The sequence below is a fragment of the Engystomops pustulosus genome, chromosome 9, assembly GCF_040894005.1.
Source record: "Engystomops pustulosus chromosome 9, aEngPut4.maternal, whole genome shotgun sequence".
NCBI classification, from domain to species: Eukaryota; Metazoa; Chordata; class Amphibia; order Anura; family Leptodactylidae; genus Engystomops; species Engystomops pustulosus.
The window spans coordinates 91,414,365-91,438,213 of NC_092419.1; the positions used below are offsets into that span (position 1 = coordinate 91,414,365).

The window sequence follows — 23,849 nt, forward strand, 5'->3', positions numbered from 1 at the left end:
GCCTCTATCCCTCTCCCTCTATGTGATCGGAATTCACCCTCAGCTTCTAGTATTGATGGCTTTTTTTAGGTCAAGTAAATCAAGGCCTGGGATAGTTCTCATACAGGAGCACCTGTAAAGTATAAAGTGGAATATACTACCTGTGACTGGTGCCAGTGCATTTGTAGCAATGGATTTGTATTCTTTGTGACCACAAACTGTTAATTCTAGGCCTCCCAGGCCTTGTTTGTAGTCATCCTAATACAGATAGGTCATGTACAGAGGGCTGTGAATACTCTGATCACTACTAGATCTTATGATAGTTCCAGTAGTATTATCATATGGTAATTGTAGTGATATTACTACTTGTATTGGTGATATCAGTAGTAGTAGAAGTCAGAACAGTGTTGTCAAACATGAAAATGTAGATAAGAATGTAGATATAAAAATAGTAAAAACAACAGCAGTAACTAGACTGGTGATGATAAAATAGTAATAATAATGATATTAATACTGATAATATTGATAAGAATCCTGATTCCTGTAATATTTGCATTTAAATATAATAGTAATAATATAGTAAAGCTCTATTTGAGCAGCAAAGTAGCTTATAATAGCAGTGGTAATGGTGGTAGGTATAGTAAAATTAATACTTGTTATGGGGATAATAGAAGTAGTAGTTGCAGCTGTTATAGCAATGGTAGAGATAATATTAATAATAGTAGTAATATTAATGAGAGTAATAGAATAATAAGTAGTTGTAGTGGGGATAATAGAAGACGTAGTAACAGTAGTAATAATATTAGTATTATTGATAGTATAATTAGTAGTTGTAGTGGGAATAATAGAAGGAATAACAGCAATAGTTGCAGTAACAGTAGTAACAATAATAGTATTAGTGATATTATAATTAGTAGTGTAGTGGGGATAATATAAGAAGGAGTAACAGCAGTAGTTGTAGTAACAGTAGTAATAATAATAGTATTAGGGATAATAATTATCAGCTGTAGTGGGAAAGATAGTAGAAGTAGTAGCAACAGTAGTTGTAGTAACAGTAGTAATAATATTAATATTAGTGATAGTATAATTAGTATTTGTAGTGGGAATAATAGAAGAAGTAGTAACAGCAGTAGTTGTAGTAACAGTAGTAATAATATTAGTATTAAATATAGTATAAGTAGTAGCTGTAGTGGGGATAATAGTAGAAGTAGTAGCAACAGTAGTAATAATATTAGTATTAGTGATAGTATAATTAGTAGTTGTAGTGGGGATAATAGAAGAAGCAGTAGCAACAGTAGTTGTAGTAACTGTAGTAATAATATCAGTATTATTGATAGTATAATAAGTAGCTGTAGTGGGGATAATAGTAGATGTAGTAGCAACAGTAGTTGTAACAGTAGTAATAATGTTAGCATTAGTGATAGTATAATTAGTAGCTGTAGTGGGGATAATAGTAGAAGTAATAGTAGCAGCAGCAGCTATAGTAGTATTGATAATCTTAATAATACAAAATGGTAGAAGAAGTAATTGTAGTACAGTAAAAACTGTGTAGTAATTATAATATAGTATATGATTAGAAGTTTAATACTTTTATAGGGTTAGTTAAATACTACTACTACAAGACCTAATAGTTTTTCTACACTCCCCACCCTAGCCCATGCACTGCGATAGTGTAATGTAGTACTGACCACTCAGTTACACTATTGTCCCCTATATGTTGTTTGTTTAATAGACTGTAGACAAGCTGTTTACATAGCAATGGTACATTGAGAGCAGGGAGATTTCTACCCTCCCTCCCCTGGAGAGCAGTCATTGGGGTAAATGCTGAATCCCTACATGGGCCTAATTCCCAGGGAAAAAAAGAAAGTATATGGATTGTATGGTGAAAGTTTATTGTGAGGGTGCTCTGCATTGTCATGGGTTTAGCTTTCTCTAACTATTGTGAGTTTACTCTATTCTTTGAGACAATGGGGGGGTTTAATGTAAAAGGAAATGAGCTCCTGAGTATTGACTCTATGCTGGGGCTGCACCTCTAGAGGTAGGTAGAAGCCTGGACTTCATCTTTATAGTTTCCACATTCAATGTAGAGTATCTCCCCAACCAGAAATATACAGCATATAAAGGGTTAACAGAAATGTATTCAATGTATTTTTAAAGGATGTATAATACCTGTCTATTCTATTTCTATCATCTAATATCTACCTATCATCTATCTATCATCTTTTTATCTATCATCTATCAATTATCTATCAATTATCTCATAACTATCAATATCTATCTGTCTAATATCTGTCTTAATCACAAAACGAAGTACTTAAGTATTTAAGGACAATATATAATAATAATATACTACTTTTATATTATGACTTACAATAGTCATATGTGTGCATACAACACTATAACATTGCTCAGTTTCTTAGCTGTTTTTTTTTTTAACAATTCCCAGTGAAAATCGATAATTACACAGCGATTATGTCAGTCGGAAATCTTATACTCTGTAATTATTTTATCACATGGGGCTTACAACAGGAAAGTAAATGGAAATATAACCAATATAGGCAAATAAATGTGCAATGATAGGGATTTCGCAAAATGACATAAAATACAACAGAATCAGGACATTGTATCAATTATAATGAAGAATCCTTAAATTCAACTATAATAAATTCAATAAAATATTAGATTAGTTTTAGTCAATAGTCAATATAGTCAATGGAAAATTGCAATATTTGTAGAATTGTTTACATCTCCTGTACCTCGAAAAGTGAATGTAGTATAAAGATACATAATATTAAACAAAATATAATTTTTTTTATTTATCGTAAATCGATAAATAGGATTGAAAGGAGCAATTGAGCTTCTGTTATTTAAAAGCAGGCTGAAAGTGACAATGCTTTAATGTTCTTCTGGTGACACTGCCTGCCTGAAAACTACAGCTCTGCAGCTCCCCCTAGAGGTAGTTTGGAGTATGTGCAGTGCAAACAATTTCAGTGCCTATGGGAGTCAGTGGAAAAGATTTCAATACTAGAACAAAATCAAAATAATTAGTACACACTGAGACCCACAAAGACACAAAAGTACACTTAAAATCATTACTAAAAATTAACAGAACAATTATGTTGTAATATTTTTAATGAATAACAATTTATTAGGGATATAATTAGTTATTGGAGGCTATATAAATTATATGTTACTAATATGGTAAACAGATATACTGTATACAGATACATAAATGTAATGTACACTGCACATAAACAGGGAAATGGCTTAAGAACCTATGTGTATGAGGACAATCTGTGTTGTAGATGTACAAGCAAGAAAGGAAAAACAAAGAAATTCGGAATATGACTAAATATTCTAAATAAAAAAAACACAAACTTCCTCTTAATAAAGTAAAAAAAAAAAACTGTGTGTATAAAAGTGAATTTGACCAACTTTAAATTTTAGCCATAACTTTTAGCCACATTTTAAAAAAATCTACTTAAAAAAATTCTGACTTTATTTTGAATTTTTATTTTATGTTTGCATCTTATCTGCATTGACTTCCCAACTGATACATGTTAGGATCCATCAATTGATATAAGTTCAATTTTTTTGTCAAACCCATCTGCTTCTACATTCAGAAAGATGAAGAAGTAGAGGAACTTTATTCACTCTGTATTTTCTTCATGTTTTTTTGACTGAAGAAATTTTGGGATCTGGTAAAAAAAAAATGCATCCTGACTAAACTAGGACAAACTATTATTCTTTACATGTCTGTAATGAAACAGAAATGAATAGAGTCTTTCAAAGGCAATGCCCACACTAATAGAATTTTTTTTAAGCTTTATAATTAGGGTATTAACTGAATCCAGTCATTTTTTAAGGATTTAAACGGAATCTGCCAAAAATGGAATAAAAAAACAGAAATTGAACTGAGCCAAGGGATCATTTTCCCAGAGATCTGAAAACCTTAAATGTATTTTGAAGCTGTGCCGCCCTTTTGCACAGAATGCCCTGACTTATAGATTTTTAGTTTTCCTTTTGATTTACATTACCTTTTTATACACTTCAGAGACAACTTGTATTGATTTCATAAATAGTAATTACAAATTTGATATCATAATTCACAATAATATGTTAGCTTTTGAACACCATCACCATCACATGTGTAGCCATTTGCTTTGGAGTAGAAGGGGTTAAGATGATGCACTGTTAAATAGAATTAATATTTTCTCTGGGGAATTATTTTTACTACCACAACTCTTATTTTAGCTTGTGATATAAATGGAATTCAGTGTTAATTTTTCACAGAGATGTAGAATAATTATTGTTCAATATTCAGCATCAGTTCTGGTGGCAGTTATCAATTCTAAAATTTAGGACAAAATTCGTATTAGGTTGTAAGAATAAATATTCTATAGAATAAAATCCTTGATGATTAGTTTAATGTTACTTTATATTTCGTTTATGTGCTTTACAATTTTTACATAATTATTTACAAATTGGTGAGATTCTCTTATGTTCAAGCTCCCAGTGTAGTAATTTGCCATCACCCTAGGGTTAGCACTGGTTAGTGTAGATAAAACTCCACTTGAGCACGGTTCATGTTTTAACACTAGAGACAAAAAACAATAATGACACCATTCAATAGGATAGAATCCAGAATGCACATCTTGTTCTGTTCCCTAGACTCCTAAAAAGTGTATCCAGTATTACATAAGCTGATAACTATGTGTTGGCTAAATTTTGTCATACCTAGAGTATAGTTATATTTTAACACAAAAAACAACAGAAAGAGAAAAATGATATAAAAAGAAAAAAAAAATATTTAACAAACCAAATAACATTCAATAAATTCACTAACCCTTAAAATATAGAAATCATTGACTATGCACATAAGAAACCAAAATTGAATCTCATTGGTTGTAACTAGCAAAAGTTTTTAAAATTACTGTTAGGAGATAAATATATTTGATTCTAAATATTGAAAAAATGAAATCCATCATGTTGGATTGAATTTATTTTTCCAATAGCCACCGAAGTTAAGGTTGGATTCACAATAGCATTTGAATACTTACTTTTTCTTTTTAGTTGATCCAAGAGGATTGGACTGTGGCATGCTATAAAACTCCATTCAAATTAGGGGTTTTCTGCTTGCAAATCCCACTATTTTTAAAGAACTTAAACTGATCAGTCAATGAAAGTGAAAGAAATACATGTTTATATAGCCCATTTTTACTTTTGTAACTTAAAAATTAATCAGATCCCTAAAAACAGAAGTAAAACATGTATTAGACAAAAAAAGTGCAAAGACAAGAATGTGCAGTCAGTGTGTATAATCCCAGAATTATACAATTTCTCTCATACGTTTTCATTGAACATTTTTTTTTTTTACATTTTTTAAAATTAATTAAAATTAAATAAATGAAAGAAAGAACAAATAAGTCAAGTGGTGAAACTATTTTTTAATTTATCTTAACTGACACAAAAAAAATAACACTCTTGTAGCGTTTTTTTGGATTTTGATAAAAAAACTGATAAAAGATGTCCCTGCTTCTTAAAAATGTTCTGTTTCTTTGCATAAAACAATGAAATAAGAATGTGGTATTTAAAGCAAACAAGAGTTATTTTGTGTTAAAAATAGACAAATGTTTCTAAAAGTTTTTCCACATACCCCCCTCCCCCTTGCAGGATTTTAAGGCACTTTTTTTTAGCTCTTCGTGATCTGTAATCCATTCAAGAACACATTTAACAGAAACATCCCAAATATCAATGATTTAAGAATGTAATAGACAATAATAATAAACAACAATCTAATCTAAAAAAAACCCCAAATGTTTGTTAATAAACACACATGCATAAAAATCATCCAGATGTGTTTTTCTTTTTGTGTTCAAAGGAGATATATTTCCTGCTTTCTAATACTTTATATATACATATATTCTACTTTGTGCAACTGCAATGACACCAACGAATAAAATTACTATAAATTTAAAATAATTTATTTTGAAAAAATTCTAAAAAGTCAAACTCATGAAAAAATAATCTGCCTTAATAAATGTAAGCTTATAGGCAGCGTTAGTGGTTAGATTACTGGCACTGGATTTCCAAATCTACAAGTCATTCATAAATTCTACATAAGTATTTCCTGTAAAACCATCTCAAGGTCATTGCAGAGAATCTAATTTTTCCCCTCTTTACTTAATATTAATATTATCCACAAATATGGCAATACATTATGCATGACCTTATCAGAGGCTATTTAATGAGTTAATTATATCTGTTCCCACAGTGGCAGACATAATGCAGTATCATTGCTGCCAAGCTGTCATTCTTACACTATGACTTGTAATTAACTCTGCCACGTTTGATGGAGGTTTAATGGCTTGGCATGGCAGTTGAGTGACTCTGCAAGTTTTTAGTCTGTAAACTTCCTTTTGTGTTTTCCTTCTTAAATCCTTAACATAGTGATCATGTGATTTTATTTTTAACCTCTCGCCTGTTTACTTATAGAATGTAGGTATTAATACAATGCTGTTAAAAGGCCAATGTGTTATATACCAGCTACACCCTATAAACATTTCATTTGAAACCCCTTTATCCTTTCCTCTACCTCACTGTCGGAAATCCAAGAGGTCAGCTGTCATTGTATCAGATTGTTGGGTTCATGTTCATAGACAGAATATAGGGCAGTCATACTAAACCCCTTAAGAATTAATTATACCATGTATACCCAAATTATTGTCACGTCTGCTTTATAATGAATTATGGGGGGCGTGGCTAAGCAAAATAGTCACCAACTTGGCAAGATACAAAAACTCTTTTTGTATTTTGACTAAAAAACTACATCTCACTGCTAACATTGTACTAAAACTATTCTTAAATTTCACATTCATATTCAAACCCTTCTAAGATCCGATCTAATTTTTGTCCATCTATCGATCTAAACGTAGCAGATGTAGAAAGAGAAGTTACAGAAATGATACTAATAGGAGCATTTTTTTGTATATTTCATTTTGCTTTTCTATACTATAAAAATAGCAAAAATACAACGACAACTTCACCTCGTAATCCTTTTCTATTCACTATAACACAAATATGTAAGAAAAACAGAAATAAATTACAATAATTGTAATCTTAAACATTTGTTATATTAGGATATCCCAATGTAGTGTAAAGGTAAATTAGTTGTTTAATACTGTTACAACATTAGCATACTGCTACTGCTAAAATGACTAATGATCTAATAATAGTTTATGTACACTTCCCACCCTAGCCCATGCACCATGTAGTGTACTGTAGTACTGACCACAGTGACACTATTGTCCCCTATATGTTGTTTGTTTAATAGACAAGCTGTTTACATAGCAATAGTACATTGAGAGCAGGGAGATTTCTACCCTCCCTCCCCTGGAGAGCAGTCATTGGGGTAAATGCTGAATCCCTACATGGGCCTAATTCCCAGGGAAGAAAGAAAGTATATGGATTGTATGGTGAAAGTTTATTGTGAGGGTGCTCTGCATTGTCATGGGTTTAGCTTTCTCTAACTATTGTGAGTTTACTCTATTCTCTGAGACAATGGGGGGTTTAATGTAAAAGGAAATGAGCTCCTGACTCCATGTTGGAGCTGTAGGTGGAAGCCTTATGGTTTCCATGTAGAATTTTTCACTTTCAATTGGTCATTCTTAGTTTATTAAATACATTTTTCAATCAGGCTGGGAATGGGTAAAGGAATTATACAGATAATACACAAACAAATACACATTACATGCAATACAAATACACACAATACTGACAACACACCAATACAATACAATACACAAACATGTCAACATACACAGAGATTTGTATCACCATCAAATACACACACATCACACGGAAACATGAAGCCAAATTTTTAGGAAATCTTATAGCTAACCAATACATCAATGAATGGTAGGAGGAAACTTGGTGACTTACAGGAAACTAAGCCAGACACCATCCATTCTTTATTTTTTATATAGCTCACACAGATTACACAGAGTTTGCCAAATCAGTCCCGGTCCCCATGGGGCTCACAATATAAACAACCTACCAGTATGTTTTGGAGTTTGGGAGGAAACTGGAGGAAACCCACGCAAACATGGAGAGAACATACAAACTCTTTGCAGATGTTGCCCTGGGTGGGACTAGAACCCAGGACTCCAGCGCTGCAAGGCAGAAGTGCTACCCACTCAGCGACCCTGCTGCCCATCATTCAGATGTCCTTGTAAATGATGAGATCTCAGTAGAATGACATTACTTTAAGTTGTACTGAATAATAAATCCATCTCAGAACAGAACCGGATCCACACTAATGATTAACTATTTAGCGCTACTTTGGCTGATGATCATTTCCTTACATTGTATGGTACGGTGATAAACTTGGAAGTCTACTCTTGAAATGTACTTGACTTCATCCACTTCTGTTTCGGTTTGATTTGTTTTACATGTGTTAACTATCCCCTCCTATTGCACCATAAAAGTAAACCACGCATCACCCTCTTACATAAGCTAAACAATCCTGGAAAAACAGAGACACAGCTGCCTAAATGTCTGTACACGAGGCTAGAAGTGACAGCTATGATATATACATTTGATATTTCCGGCATTATTTTAGATCGATGTAGCAGGGTTTGGTTTATTATTTTTACTTTTTTTTTTCATACTCTTATCATAGACTCCAAGAAGAGTAGGTTTACATGCACTATGGGTTGGATTAGCTGTTGTAGTAAACATAATGCTTATTTAGTGTGTTACCATATGTATTATCACAATGTCCTGGTGGGTTATCAATGGTTTTCAATAGGGCTGGAGGTTAATATATTGAAGTGACAAACTCAACTCCACTACCTTTGCAACCCTGATGGTTTGTCATAGAAATTCTAGCTCGTTTCCCAAAGAGATTTACCCTATTGCAGTTCTTCAAGAGATTCAACACACTCAGACAAGAGGGATAAACCCAGTCTGCTGCACAATGTGCTTCATTGTATTACAAGTGCTGGACTTATTCTTTCTGTAGAGTAATTCCCAACCAAATATCTAAATAGGGAGGAAAGGAATCTTAACTCTTTGCTATTTCTATATCCCTGGGCCCCATATTCTTGAGCAGTTCTAATGTAAAATACATTCTTGAACTTTGGGTTATTTTCTGTACTTTCAATGGATTCCTAAGCCAAGGAGAAGAACTTTGTTTGTTATGTCATCTTTGGAGCAGATTTACTATTACTCTACATTGGTATTTCCTAATATGACAAATGCTTAAGATTACAGTTATTGTAATTCATTTCTGTTTTTCTTCCATATTTTTGTTATAGTGAATAGAAAAGGATTACGAGGTGAAGTTGTCGTTGTATTTTTGCTATTTTTATACAATAGAAAAACAAAATGAAATATTCAATATTTTTATTATAAGTTGCAGCTTTTATTTTCAAAAGCAATGAAAAATGGGGGTGGAGTTATCTAGGATGATTGCGGCCAAGAATGATCTTGTATGTATCTTTTAATACATTTAGTGCATTTCCCTTTGCCCTATGTGCGAAATTCATGAGGGCTTGTATGCCTGAAATCTGGTGTACAAGCTCTGAAATAAATGCAATTCCTGGCCGTGTGCCCTATTTTCCCACTTACGTCACCTCCACGCCAAATGAGCATGGAGGTGCAAGAAGAAGGGTGTGTCTGACGTAGAACTGCCATGCCGACACAGCACAGCTGACCACCCAAATCTTTCAGGAGGCCAGAGCCGGAAGCCAGGGGGAAACATCATACGCTTGAGCAGTTAGCACCATCAAATGATAAATGTGCTCCTTTGTGCTACCCCTATGTCATGTTTAAGGCCTACTGTACCTTATAAAGAGCCGGATTGACCTGCTTTCTGGATTATGATCATTGAAGTGTCTATTCCCGATTAAACTACTATATATATTTATATATGGGTATGGCAATACTCAAATTATATATTTGAATTAGGGTTGCCATTTTTGACATTCAAAAATACTGTCTGAAGCAGGGGTGTGGCTAAAAAATATTATCCATGATATGTGGCGCCATAGAGGTTCTGGAATCTTCTGTAGCAGGGGGTGGAGCTAAAAAATATTAGCAATCATATAGGGGTCTCTGGAAACGGCTGTGGTTAGAAGAGGTTTTTTAATAATAAAATTATTCATTAACTTGACCTATTGTCTGCGTGGGTTTCCTCCGGGTCCTCTGGTTTCCTCTCACACTCCAAAACATACTGGTAGGTTGATTAGATTGTGAGCCCCATGAGGACAGGGACCAATTTGGCAAAATTCTGTGTAGCGCTGCTTAATCTGTGTGCGCTATATAAATAAAGAATTATTGTTATTATTATTATAAATGTGGCCCTTAGTCTCATCTGTCCTTATGGTTAAAAATAGGCCAAATGGCAACCCTAGTTCGGTCTAAGGGCCCAATATATGATTGTATATATGTTGAGGTCCTTTTGATTTGAGGTTCCAGTTATGCCGCTCAATATCTAAGAATTCAATATGTAGGATCTTCCATCTGCATGACTAAGATGTAACATATCTGTGTGGAGGTAGCACTTATCGACCACTCTCTGCTCTATCTGATATAACAAAATCATTAGTTAAAGCAGCAGATTCCTTGGAGTTTATTCCACAGAATAGTTTGGGAGTGAACACCCCTCTCTCTGCATTGCGAAATGAAATGATTTGGCGTAGGCCTGTGCCAGAGTACTTTGCAAGCAATCAACAGATTTCATGTGTCACTATTACAATAACAAGTTTTGCTGTCCTTTGGAGACAAGTCAGTTAGTTTTGGCTGCGGCTAAAGCTCGCTTCGTTTTCAAAAGCAATTGATTTTTTTTTTCCAAGCCAGGCCAAAGAATTGCTGAAAATTGAAACCAGTTTTGTAACCACATATACCTTGCTTTTCACATCATTTTTTTAGGCTCTGTGTTCTAAGCCTCTTTATAAAAATAATAATATAATAAAAAATAATAATAATAAAATGGAATATTGGTCGGTCAAAATGTTTTTGTCAAAAAGCTTTTTTTTTTTAAAAGTGTTTGTGTATGACCACAAAGAAAATTCCGGAGGTAACATTAGTAATAGGAGCCTCCTGGAAGATCATCTGTGATTGAGAATAGCGGCTAGAAGCTTATGTGCTGTACGGTGGATAAAGCTACTTGTTTTCTTGTGCTCTGTGGAATGTGAAGTGATGAGATATTGTTCAGCGGTTAATGAGTTAAGTACAGACTTCCATGGACAATTGCCAGCTGCTAAACTATCTGGCAGCCTATCAAATGGCATACCTTCCAACTCCTGGTGGTTTACTCTTTAGCAAGGAATACCCTACCAACCATGCTTCTAAAAATTATTACTAATCAGCATCATCTGTCTTCTTTCTTTACTTCTTTCTTATCTTCTATCTATAATTATTACATTTTTCCAACATGTTATAGGAGTCCCATAGCCAAAAAGTCTATTTCAACCTCCAGTGATCAGCTGTGATCTGTAAGAAGACCTGGCAGCAAGTGTGAGGTTTTCCTGCAGTGCCTCCACAGGGGAAATGAAGCATTACACAATTTAATAATGCTGGATAGGACAAGAGCTGCTCTTTGTAACTACTGTGTACCAAGAGACATGTATGAACACTTATCTAAAGTATTAAAGTACCCTTTTGGATTAGTTGTACTGTTTTTCCCTATTTAGTTTTCCTTAATTGTTGACCCTTTCTTTTTTAACCCAGAGGTCCCTTATAGGTCGTATGTTTAAATGTTTTTTTTTAGTTTTAGAAATTAGACAAATTTTGTAATCGTCAAAAAACTGTATTTAGATAATACTAGTTACGAGGCTATCACACACAGTCTATAGATAAGGAGAGATGTTTTTCGACAAAAATAGCCCCTTTTTCGATTTTCATACAACTTTTTAATCAAAAATTGTATTTTAATATTGTAATGTGAGACAAAACTCAAATAACTATCAACGTTTTAGTTTGATTTGACATTACGACTAGTTTTAAGACCAGTGGGTATGATAATTTTGCATATGTTTGGCTGATTGGTGACAAAAGTAAGAAGAGCTTGGGTCAGATCATCCAAGAGCTAAAATTTACCATCAAAATCCATCATGATAAACTAGGGACACTTACTTAGCTCCAGGCTCTGTGACTGTAGTAATATGCTTATATTTTATTATCCATTGCCCCCTTCCTTCAACTTTGAAAACTATGCTAATGAGCCAGAAAGAAGTACAGAGGGGATGGTGAGACTGAGATGTGCTGCTGCAGTGTAACAACAGCTTGTGAAGCCAGAGCACAGGGGCAATCTATATATATATATATATATATATATATATATATATATATATATATATATATATATATATAATTAGTATAAAAAATTTAAAAGTTTATATTAGAAAGAAGGAGGGGTCATGGATAAAAAATATAAGAAGATTACCACAGTCCCGGTGCCTGGATCTATGACTAAGTGTCCCAGGTTTATCATGATTGTATTTGATGGTAGATTCCATTTAGGGATGTTTTAGAGGACTAGAGGGGGTTACATACCTATTTCCAGGACAACATGGACCCCGACTGAATCTTTTAAAAATTTCAACAAAGCTTCTTCAAAACAAATTTTGGATAATTTACTCATTTCAAGGCAGCTGTATATAAAAACTTGCGCAGATAAAAATGGAGCAAATTCCCTTAGCAAACAATCTGATTATTTTAAAAGTTTTGAAAAGAATGAATGTTAGGAACTGATTGGTTTATTTCATGGATATTCCACTTGGTATTCCTAATTGACCTTTAGCATAGGTATATAGGGGCCCATTTATCAGGGCTTGTATAACTGAAAACTGGCCAAGCCCTGAAATAAGGGTGATTTCCTGGTGCACTGCCAGGAATTGTGCCTATTTCCAGTGGGGTAACTTGGAGCTGATGGACCCTGGTGTGAAGTCTGTGCCAGGCCCCCGACTATAACGTATGGTTTATAGTACTAGTCTTCTCATATGGGAAAGTGACACATTATGGGCCCCCAAAGCCTCTTGGGCCCGGTTGCAACCGCACCCTCGACACCCCCTCAAGTTACACCCCTGCCTACTTCCCCATTATGCCAAGTGGGTGTGGAGTCCTGTGAAGGGGGTGTGGTGGGCTGCACAGAAGCTATAGGTTGTCCATAACTCATTGAGCACAAGTCTGCGCCCATTCAGACACAGGCTTTGGTGCAGTTTCAAAGCAGGCCGGATCTGGTATAGGGATATAGGGATTTATCAGGAGGCCAGGTCTGGGGTGGGATTCCATCATACACTGGGGGACTTAGCGGCAGCATATGATAAATGTGCCCCATAGAAAATTGAACTCTTAATGATGGCCCCGAATTTCAAATAAGAGTCCTGGGAAAGCAGTTGGATTATGCAAATCCTACCCTTAATTAGGCATTCTCTTCTGTGCATGTTCGGTGCAGTTTTGGGGTGCAACCTAAGTGCCTTAATATTGTTAATGACATCTGTGCTTTAATCAGTTCTATTAAACAGCAAATCTGTCTTTGTTGTTCTTAGCAACTTAGCAAGATTTGAGCTGTAATTTTCCAATACCAAACTCAGATTGGGTGCAATGGCACAAAGCCAGGTCTTACCTGATTTGATGGTTATCGCCTCATGATCTCCGGACCTCTTTTTCAGCTTGACTATGCTAGTGAAGCAGAGTTGAGTTTGCCATTGGATAATACGCTTTGTAATATTATTATGTTGATTTGAAGAAGCAAATACAATTCCAGCTCTACTACATCTGTACCTTTTATATACATCTTTTACTCCTATAGCTTTCCCTTAAATGGGCTACATTGCAACTGATATTTTTTCCCACAATTCCCTTTCTTTTGTTAAGAAACAGTTATGTAGGATGTATAGCAATAATGTACACCCTGTAATCTTACTAACGCGCCGCATCGATTTTGACTTTAATCTATGTATGCATTTACACATAGTAAATGCCACATCACTTTTCTGATTTGGCATGTTGGTCCTAACTAACATAAAACGCTTTTGGCACTGGCATACAGAATTAGCAGATTATTCTGCATTATGCTGGAGAGCTATGCCAGGAGCATTTACATATCACACTATAGGATCTTTTTACAATGTGAAACCGCTCCTTCTCAAGTATGCAGTGTTCCCAGTCTCTGTTGGTGTTACCTCTGCAGTAATGACGTTGCCCCATTTCTTTTGCATAATTCAAAAAACAATGAGATTCGTTGCTCCAAGAAATGATAATGATGTACAGATCTTACGAGTCCAGCGTCCTAGATACCAGGCTACAAATTTGCAATGATACTACAGAAGCAAACCTATCCATGTAGTACTAGAAACAATAAAAGCCATTTACTCTTTGTTTTACAGTGGCTTCATAACATAATATAATCTATATATATCCATACATTCTGTCAGCCAGTTATCAATCTATCTGTATCTATATATTTTATCATCTTTCTCATATCTATTTATTTTTATCTATAGATTCTATCAGCCATTTATTTTCATCTATATATTCTGTTTCTATCTGCTATATATCTATATATCTAATATCTATCTGTCTATCTATCTCATATCTATCTATCTATCTATCTATCTATCTATCTATCATATATCACCCATTATCATCTATTTTTATCCATTCATCTATGAATTACAATTAATCTAATGTATTTTCACCAATACATTATATATATTGAGTATTTTAATCTACACTAGCTATGCATCTATGTCTATGAGTTATATGATATTTATTGTTTATCAAATTGTGCATCTATAGATCATCTAGTTTTATCAATCTATTCTATGGTCCATCTTTTTAGCTATAACTTCTATCTAACTATCTAACAGCTATTAATTTCATCTTTACATTCTATGATCTATCTATCCACCCCCTGACCTATCCATCTCATATTTATCTATCTATCTCATATCTATCTATCTCATATCTATCTATCTGTCTATATATTTATCTATAAATCTAATTATCTATCAATCAATCTATTTATCTATCATCTATCTATCTATCTATCTATCTATCTATCTGTCTGTTTTTATATTTATCTATCAATCTAATCATATATCTATCAATCAATCTAATTATCTATCACTCTACCATCTATCTATTTATCTGCCTGTCTATCTATATATCTCATATCTATCTATCTAGAGATTTGAAGAAAACGTGCAGCACTCCGTTTGTGGTGAAAAAAATAAATGTGGTTCTTTTATTCCATCACATATTACAATAGCGACGTTTCGGCTCAAGAGAGCCTTTTTCAGCTTGAAAAAGGCTCTCTTGAGCCGAAACGTCGCTATTGTAATATGTGATGGAATAAAAGAACCACATTTATTTTTTTCATCACAAACGGAGTGCTGCACGTTTTCTTCAAATCTCTATCTGGAGGACTCTAGGCCCAGTCCTGTGTTGCCTGCACCCACCTACTCAAGACGTCTTGAGCGCTGCTTGTATTTTCCCATTGTATCTATCTATCTATCTATCTATCTATCTATCTATCTTTTTTGTATTCTCCTTTGTGTGTATGGTCCATATATCTATATATCTAAGTACGTATCAAAAAGTATCCAACAGCACAAGCAACCACGGCGGGTGCACACCATTATGGACTTGATCAATCCATCAATAAATAGAACAAAAAAATGGCAGCACACCAAAAGATCAATAGAAAAATATGTGGGTACTTTATTCACCCAGAGTACAAAAAGGCTCGGGTTCTATATATCTAAGTAGAAATTTTAAGCATGTCAAAATGAATTGCAGACGCGTTGTATATAGTTTTCTAAATTATCTAGATCTTACATGACTCATGTGCACATTGGATCATCTAAAAGTTGGATAACTTATTAGTATTTAATAATTTGCTGAATTTTATAATTAGTGAAATGATAATTATTGTAAACAATGTCAATAAAAAGTCATTAGCAAAGTTTACATATATCGCATGTGGTGTTAATATGTTTGGCTGGGGGAGGGTCAAAAATTCATCCGAAAAAATAAAAATACAGTAGGTCAATAAATACAATATGTTGTAGATTTAGTGGAAATGAAGGCTTTTTTGGTGTCATTCCAAACTCTGGCAGCAGTAGAGGTCCAAAAGTTGGGACAACATTTTAAGGTCATGTTTTTGGGTAGTTTAAATTTTTGTAGGTTTTTATAATTTTAATCCATTTTGGCCTTCCACAGCCTGAGATCGTGCCTGTCCGGTAAGCCGGTAGAACTAAAAACTGTTGAAATTATATTAGTTATTTCTGAATTTCATTATCCACTAAAGGTGTTTTAAAGCGCACGTCCATGTTGTTGTATTATTCCCGATTTTCCACTGTTGTGGTTTCTAGTAGTCCCTGGATGTGAACTGGCGTAGTTAGTTTGATTACTATGGTCACATGATACTTATTCCTCATCTGTCACAGGTGGGTGAAGTCAAGCGTATACAGATAATTAGCCAACCAAAATTTTTCCAAGTTTTTTTTTTCTCAGACATTTTATTTACAATTCCAGTTGACTTTGTTCACATTAGTGGTAAAATCCATTGTAAGAGAACTAGAATATTGTTTGATCACTGCAGTTAATAACATCCCCTCTCTTTTTTCTTGCTAGCTCTAAGCTGCAATGAAAATGATGGAGACCACATGGACAGAGACCAACAGTACACCCCTAACCAGAAAACCAAACGCATGAGGACCTCTTTCAAACACCATCAGCTGCGGACAATGAAATCTTACTTTGCTATTAACCACAATCCAGATGCCAAGGACTTAAAGCAACTAGCACAGAAGACAGGCTTAACCAAAAGAGTTTTACAGGTATATATAAGATATGTATACAATACCAGTATAAATAATTAATGTACAAAAACTATACAGTTAAAACATTTAAAAATATATATAACAAATGTTGAATTTAAAATTTTGAATCATCTTATGTGTATCATAATGAAAGTAAGTAGCACCAACATATGGGCCAAAACACTGTTGACTACATATGGATATTGGATGATATCATGAATGAGTCTAATGAGTACTAATACTGGTACAATGGGGCAGATTTACTTACCCGGTCCATTCGCGATCCAGCGGCGCGTTCTCTGCGCTGGATTCGGGTCCGGATGGGATTTATTAAGGTAGTTCCTCCGCCGTCCACCAGGACGCGCTGCGCTGAAAAGCATCGGAACGCACTGGAGTTCACCGGCTCGGGCTGAGTGAAGGTAAGTGCAAGCTCCGTGACAGATTTTTTGTTTTAAATGCGGCGGTTTTTCTGAATCCGTCGGGTTTTCGTTCGGCCACGCCCCCGATTTCCGTTGCATGCATACCAGCGCCGATGCGCCGAAATCCGATCGCGTGCGCCAAAATCCCGGGGCAATTCAGGGAGAATCAGCGCAAATCGGAAATATTCGGGTAACACGTCGGGAAAACGCAAATCGGGCCCTTAGTAAATGACCCCCAATGTGTTCTTGTAGCTCTAAACTTCTAAATCCCTAGACATTATATTGTCTGACATACTACGCTTTAACTTAGACAACCTAGTGCTCTATGCAATTAACAGAGCATGCTGTACAAATACACTTACTTTTATGATATTGATCCTGCTCTATACACTTGGACAAAATAAAAAATAAAAAAATTCTTAGCCAAGAATCATCTAAATCTTTTTTTTCTTTTTTTCTAGGTATGGTTTCAAAATGCACGCGCCAAATTCAGAAGAAACCTTCTGCGGCAAGAAAATAACGGTGTGGACAAAACATCAGATTCTACTCTTCAAGCCGGGACTCCATCAGGACCAGCCTCTGAAATTTCAAATGCCTCAATGAGTCCCTCCACTACCCCAACCACATTAACAGACTTAACTAACCCCACCATGCCAACTGTGACCTCCGTACTGACTTCGGTGCCTGGCAGCTTGGACGTACATGAATCTCGAAGCCCTCCACAGACAACACTCACAAATCTCTTCTGATGACTCTTTGAAAGTTTCTTTAAAGAAAAAGAATATTTTTAGTCGATTTCCAAGTGTATTTTAATAGAGACTTTGTTCAATGAATGATTTACATTTTTGGTGGACGGTCTTGAAGAAGAGTTCATTGTACTGGTGTTTTGATAAACTGAAGGATTGCTTGGAAGATGTATCTGCAACACAACATTTGTGTAACTATACAGTTTTGTGGACTAAACAAGGGAAAGAACCATTAATTTAAGTTGGCTGAATCTTCTGTATTCTCAAAGACTGTTATGTGCCTTATATACTGTCTTATCAACATACATTTTCTCTCTGTATATTTATGACCAGAACAAAAATTGTTAAAGAAGTTTGTTACCTTTCAATTAGTCCTTAAAAAAAAGTTACTTTGTTTTAAACATTTTCGGACAGAACTTTGATCGAGTGAGTAGTGTACAATTTCAGCATTTATAGATAATGTGGTGGTTTCTGTCAGTGACTTACAAAAGTTTGCACTGTTACCAACAACCAGACAGGTTTTTGTGCGGGAGGCAACATTGGTCAAAGGGAAAGATGTTCTTATTGAGGTCTTGAATTTTGAGGTGTGAAATGTATACCATAACATCTTTTTTAATGATGTCCCAGTCAACAGATTGAAGCCTGTCTGCTTCCAGTTCTGTAAACTAACTTACATAACATGCCGGGCTTACTGCAGAAGCCAATTGGCTAGTTTGAGAGACATGTGAACACTGACAAAAGAGAACAAATTAGCAGGAACATACTTGAAGGCCCAATGAGAGTATATCGGCCCACCATTGTTGGAAGTTCCTTTATTTTGCTATATTCTTCACTGTGAAAAGTTTTTAATTGGAGTAAACCAAGTTATTATCTTAAATCTTTCCCCATCAACCAGTGATCTTAATATTAGCTGCCAGGCTATGCAGTATTAGCGTTTACATACATTTCAAGTTTCAAGACGTCTACTCAAGAGTTTGGAATGTGGAGACTTGAATAAAAGAAAGTTGATTTCAAAACCAACTATACCAACCCATTTAACCAATGTTAATTAATTTTATGCTTATTAGTAGCTTAATATTGGCCAGCCTCCTAGGGCATACTGATCATCTGAAGTGTATGGAAGCCTCCCAAATGTCTTGTCAGTTGATGACTAGGGGAAAGAATTATCGGACACAATAAAATTCAACACCCGATCCAATTATTAAGCCGGTGCCTGAGAAGTCAGGCAGTGACTTTTATCCATTCTCCCCATTCACAACACCTCCCCATTCAGACCACCAAACATGTTTATGCGAGAAACATAAGAAATAGCTGTTGGCAGCTATTGAAGGTGTATGGGCACCGTAAGAATTTTCCTAGTGATCCCCCCATGAGGCCTTGATTAGGAAACCATACTTTAGTTATATATACATCATATTGTCTACAACTCTCATTGAGTAACATAATGGGCTAAACCAGAACATAAAATGTTATTGTATTTTTGAGTACACCTGTCTGACATGTTTTGCAAGCTATGTAATGCAGAAAATTGCACTTGGTCATTTTACAGCACTTTTACTTACTGTAAATTTACTACACCAGCTTCCAACAAACTCAGTATAGATGTCTACAAAAAAAACCCATGTAGCTTCCTTGAATGCAGATGAGGAAATTAAGAAAGGCACACAATACCACTCCTCACACAAAGAAAAAACATATCCCATTCAGTGCCACCCGCCTGAAACACTTTGGAATATGTTACAGGCCAACTCCGACTCTGAGAGTCTCCAGAAGTATTTAGAAATGATGCCCTTTATGACTAAACTCATAGTTAGTGTTCATTAATAATATTGATAAAGCCAATTCAAACCAACCTTGTAAAAAATTGATGACCCGTGTGTAATTTTTTTGTAAAGTTTTGTTTGGTCTCTAAAAAAAAAAAAGGTATAAAGCAGGAAAAAAAATATACTAATAAACAAAAGCTGCTTCATTTATTTTGTTTTGGGCCCATTCCATTTCTTAGCACAGAGGTACTCGGATTTGGCTTTCCTTCACAATGTTGATCTATCGTCTCCATTAAAATTGTTTACCACCTGATTGGCAAGTGGTTCAATAAAAATGGTGGGGGCTACAGACCAACAGCAACGCGAGCCAAGACTACAGTACAGCTGCTTTAGAATATTGTGAAATTTCCCCCTCTTTGTAATGTTGGATAAGGTCAGAACAATTCTGAGATGTTGTTGCATCTTTTGGATGGATAACTTTACCTCAGCAATGCGTAATTTTTAAGATAGAATGAACGTATGCCTTTTTGTTCTTGTTTAATACAGAAACGTTAGTGTTCTTGATATGAAGAATAAATTTTGTCCGTGACATAATTCATTCAAGTGGATTTACTATTATTTTATCCATCTTTATTTTACATTACTTTACAAGGCTCAAACAATCGCTCTTTAAATTTGTTTGGTGCAGATATGGACATAGCTTCAGAGGGTTCAACCCGGCCCGGAAGTCTTAGGGGGGACCATAAGGTGTATAAAATAATATATTATAGTTGGGGGGTTTCAAGATCATCAGCTTCAAATAAAACCTCTGGGTGCAGGCCAGATGTTATGTGGTCATTCTTTCTTAGATAATGGGGTAGATTTACTAATTTTGTCCAATATGGTAGAAATACATCAATTTAAAGGAACACTCCAGTCACAGTAGATTGAATTATGCCTACAAGGGACGGGGCAAAGGGTAATGGGAAAAGGATGAGGATTAAAATGAATCAAGAAAAGTGTAGCACAAAATTAAATCAAAGTATCTGAAGATAAACCAAATTTATCATCCAGCATAAGCCTAAATTAATGAAACACTCCAGCCAAAGCTAATTATGCAGGGCCTGAATGAAAGAGTATAACTCTAGGTTCTAGCATGGTCCTAGGAATACAATGACAATGAGTCATTACATTACAAACATTGACCCATTATTGCATCTCTACTGACAATAGATGATGTCACAGCGTGTCTCCTCCCCCTCCCTGTACAATGACCTCTATATAGATAACACTGACCCATCATTACATCACTACTGACAATAGATGATGTCTCTGCTTATTTCCTCCATCTCCCTTTCCAATGACATCTATATAGATAACACTGATCCATCATTACATCACTACTGACTATAGATGATGTCACAGCTTATCTCCTCCCCCTCCCTGTACAGTGACCTCTATATAGATAACACTGACCCATCATTACATCACTACTGACAATAGATGATGTCACAGCTTACCTTCTCCCCCTCCCTGTTACATCCCTACTGACAATAGATGATGTCACAGCTTATCTCCTCCCCCTACCTGTACAATGACCTCTATATAGATAACACTGACCCATCATTACATCACTACTGACAATAGATGATGTCACAGCTTATCTCCTCCCCCTCCGTGTACAATGACCTCTATATAGATAACACTGACCCATCATTACATCACTACTGACAATAGATGATGTCACAGCTTATCTCCTCCCCCTGTACAATGACCTCTATATAGATAACACTGACCCATCATTACATCACTACTGACAATAGATAATGTCACAGCTTATCTCCTCCCCCTCCCTGTACAATGACCTCTATATAGATAACACTGACCCACCATTACATTACTACTGACAATACATGATGTCATTCCTTATCTCCTCCCTCTCCTTGCACAATGACCTCTATATACAGGGTGAGTAGAACACCATTTTTAATCAGAAACTAAAGTGCAAAGGAATACCCCAGCAACTAATTGTATCTTTTAGACCCTGACCCAACCATGGCCAGCATCTTAAGAGCCGCCAAATTGGATTATTTGAGGGGCATGTTTTTCAGCTGTAAAGTTGGTCATGAAAAGACCAGAATTTTCTCAGAAATCTGTTATCAATTTCAGAAATCAGATTTTCTTTGATATCTCCTGTGGTAATAAAGTTATCACTACAGACATTCTCCATAGATTCTTTGGGGGAGATTTATCATAAGTCTCTTACAGCATGACTGTTCTAGTTGCCCTTGACAACCAATCAAAGCTCAGCTTTTATTTTCCCATAGCTGTTTATAACATTAAAGCTGAGCTCTGATTGGTTTCCATGGGCAACTAGAACAGTTTTGCCTCAGAAACTTGATGATAAATCTTCCCCTTCATGAGGGTTCTTGACAGCTCTGTGTTCAGCACCATGGACAACACATTAAATAGTTGTGCATTTTGTTTGCTTCAACTTACTTGTGCTGATAACTTTGAAACCACGACTGATATATTAAAAATCAGATTGTGGCATTCGATTTCTGAGGCAATATTGGTCTTTTTTATATCATGCATTACAACTTTCCCTTTTGAAAAACAAGCTGTTGATCCAATATGGCGGCCTTCCAGATGGTGTCCATGTCTTGGGCAACACCTACAAGATAGACCGATGATCCATTATTTGCTGGGGTATTCAGATCTTTCATTTTGATTTTATTTTCTGGAATAATCTTGTATATCCTAGCCACTACTCATAATTGAATAAACTTGATCATTTATATCAGAAATCCCCATTGGTCAAAATTGTTACAGTATATACTTGTGTATAAGCTGAGGTTTTCAGCACAAAAATGTGCTGAAAACCCCCACCTCAGCTTATACACGGGTCAATAAAAAAAATGAACTGGCATACTCAACTTCTGGCACCCCCGATGCTTGCCAGGCTTCCTGATGCTCCGGTCCCCATAGCTCCTCTTCTGTCTTCTCTATGCTCTATTAGCCGGGAGAAGTGCAGCCATGCGGTCTGCCGGCCAGCGCACACTATGATGTGGCGGTGTCACCGCTGATGACATCATAGTGTGCGCCGGGGGGCAAAGTGCATGGATGCGTCTTTGCCGATTGTTAGTGCACACAGATGACAGCCGCAGGACCTGCACAGAGCATCGGAGAGCCGCACCCGGGCATCGGGGACGCCGGTAGGTGATTATGTAAGTTGGCTGGCTGGCTATATACAAAAGGGGGCTGCCTACATACTACAGGGGGCTGGCTATATTCTATAGGGGGCTGGATGTATACTAAAGGGGGCTGCCTATATACTACAGGGGGCTGGCTATATTCTATAGGGGGCTGGCTGTATACTAAAGGGGGTTAGCTATATACTCAAGGGGCTGGCTATATATTACAGGGGGCTGGATGGCTATATCCTACTGGGGGCTGGTTGGCTATATACTACAGGGGACTGGCTATATACTACAGGGGGCTGGCTGTTTACTAAAGAGGGTTGGCTATATACTAAAGGGGGCTGGCTGTATACTACTGGGGGCTGGCTATATACTGGGAGGCTGGGACCAATGCATTTTCCACCCTCAGCTTATACTCGAGTCAATAGGTTTTTCCAGTATTTGGTGGTAAAAATAGGGGCCTCGGGGGGGGGGGGGCTCGGCTTATACTTGTGTATATATAGTGAGTCTTTCCACAACCATAGGATTTTGGGTGCAAGTCTCAGTTCATCATGAGACTCTTTAGCAGGCATAAATAAAACTTTGCCATTAAGGGAGCCCTGTAGGTGTGTGGAAACTTAAAACCATTGATATTCCACTAGGGGATTCTGGGAAACATGCAAATATGTTTTCCAGGACGGACCAAGGGAAACAATGCCCCTTTTTGCTCCCTTGTAAGGTAATACCAAGCATGATTTTCGAGAAGCCTTATGCCACTATGTGGGATTGAGATGCATTCGAAACAGTGCTGTCTACAGTTGGGAATCTGTTCCTTCCAGAATAGATACACTGTTTTTGCTTTATTCACATCATGTCATTAGGCTTCCCGAAAATCATGCACTTGATGTTGAAGGGGCTGCCTTCCAAGGTAGTTAAAAGAGGCAGTTTCCCT

General features: G+C 35.9%; 1 protein-coding gene across 4 annotated transcripts in view; it reads left to right on the plus strand.

Annotated features, from left to right (window-relative positions):
- The window catches only part of LHX2 (LIM homeobox 2), a 34,783-nt gene extending 14,446 nt beyond the window's left edge, over positions 1 to 20,337 (plus strand). For all 4 annotated transcript variants that reach the window (XM_072123420.1, XM_072123418.1, XM_072123419.1 and 1 more), the window contains exons 4-5: positions 16,624 to 16,829; positions 17,692 to 20,337. In XM_072123420.1, the coding sequence (XP_071979521.1) occupies positions 16,624 to 16,829; positions 17,692 to 17,979 (494 nt within the window). In that variant the 3' untranslated portion in view covers positions 17,980 to 20,337. The remainder of the gene's footprint in view (positions 1 to 16,623; positions 16,830 to 17,691) is intronic.
- The last annotated feature ends 3,512 nt before the right edge of the window (positions 20,338 to 23,849 follow it).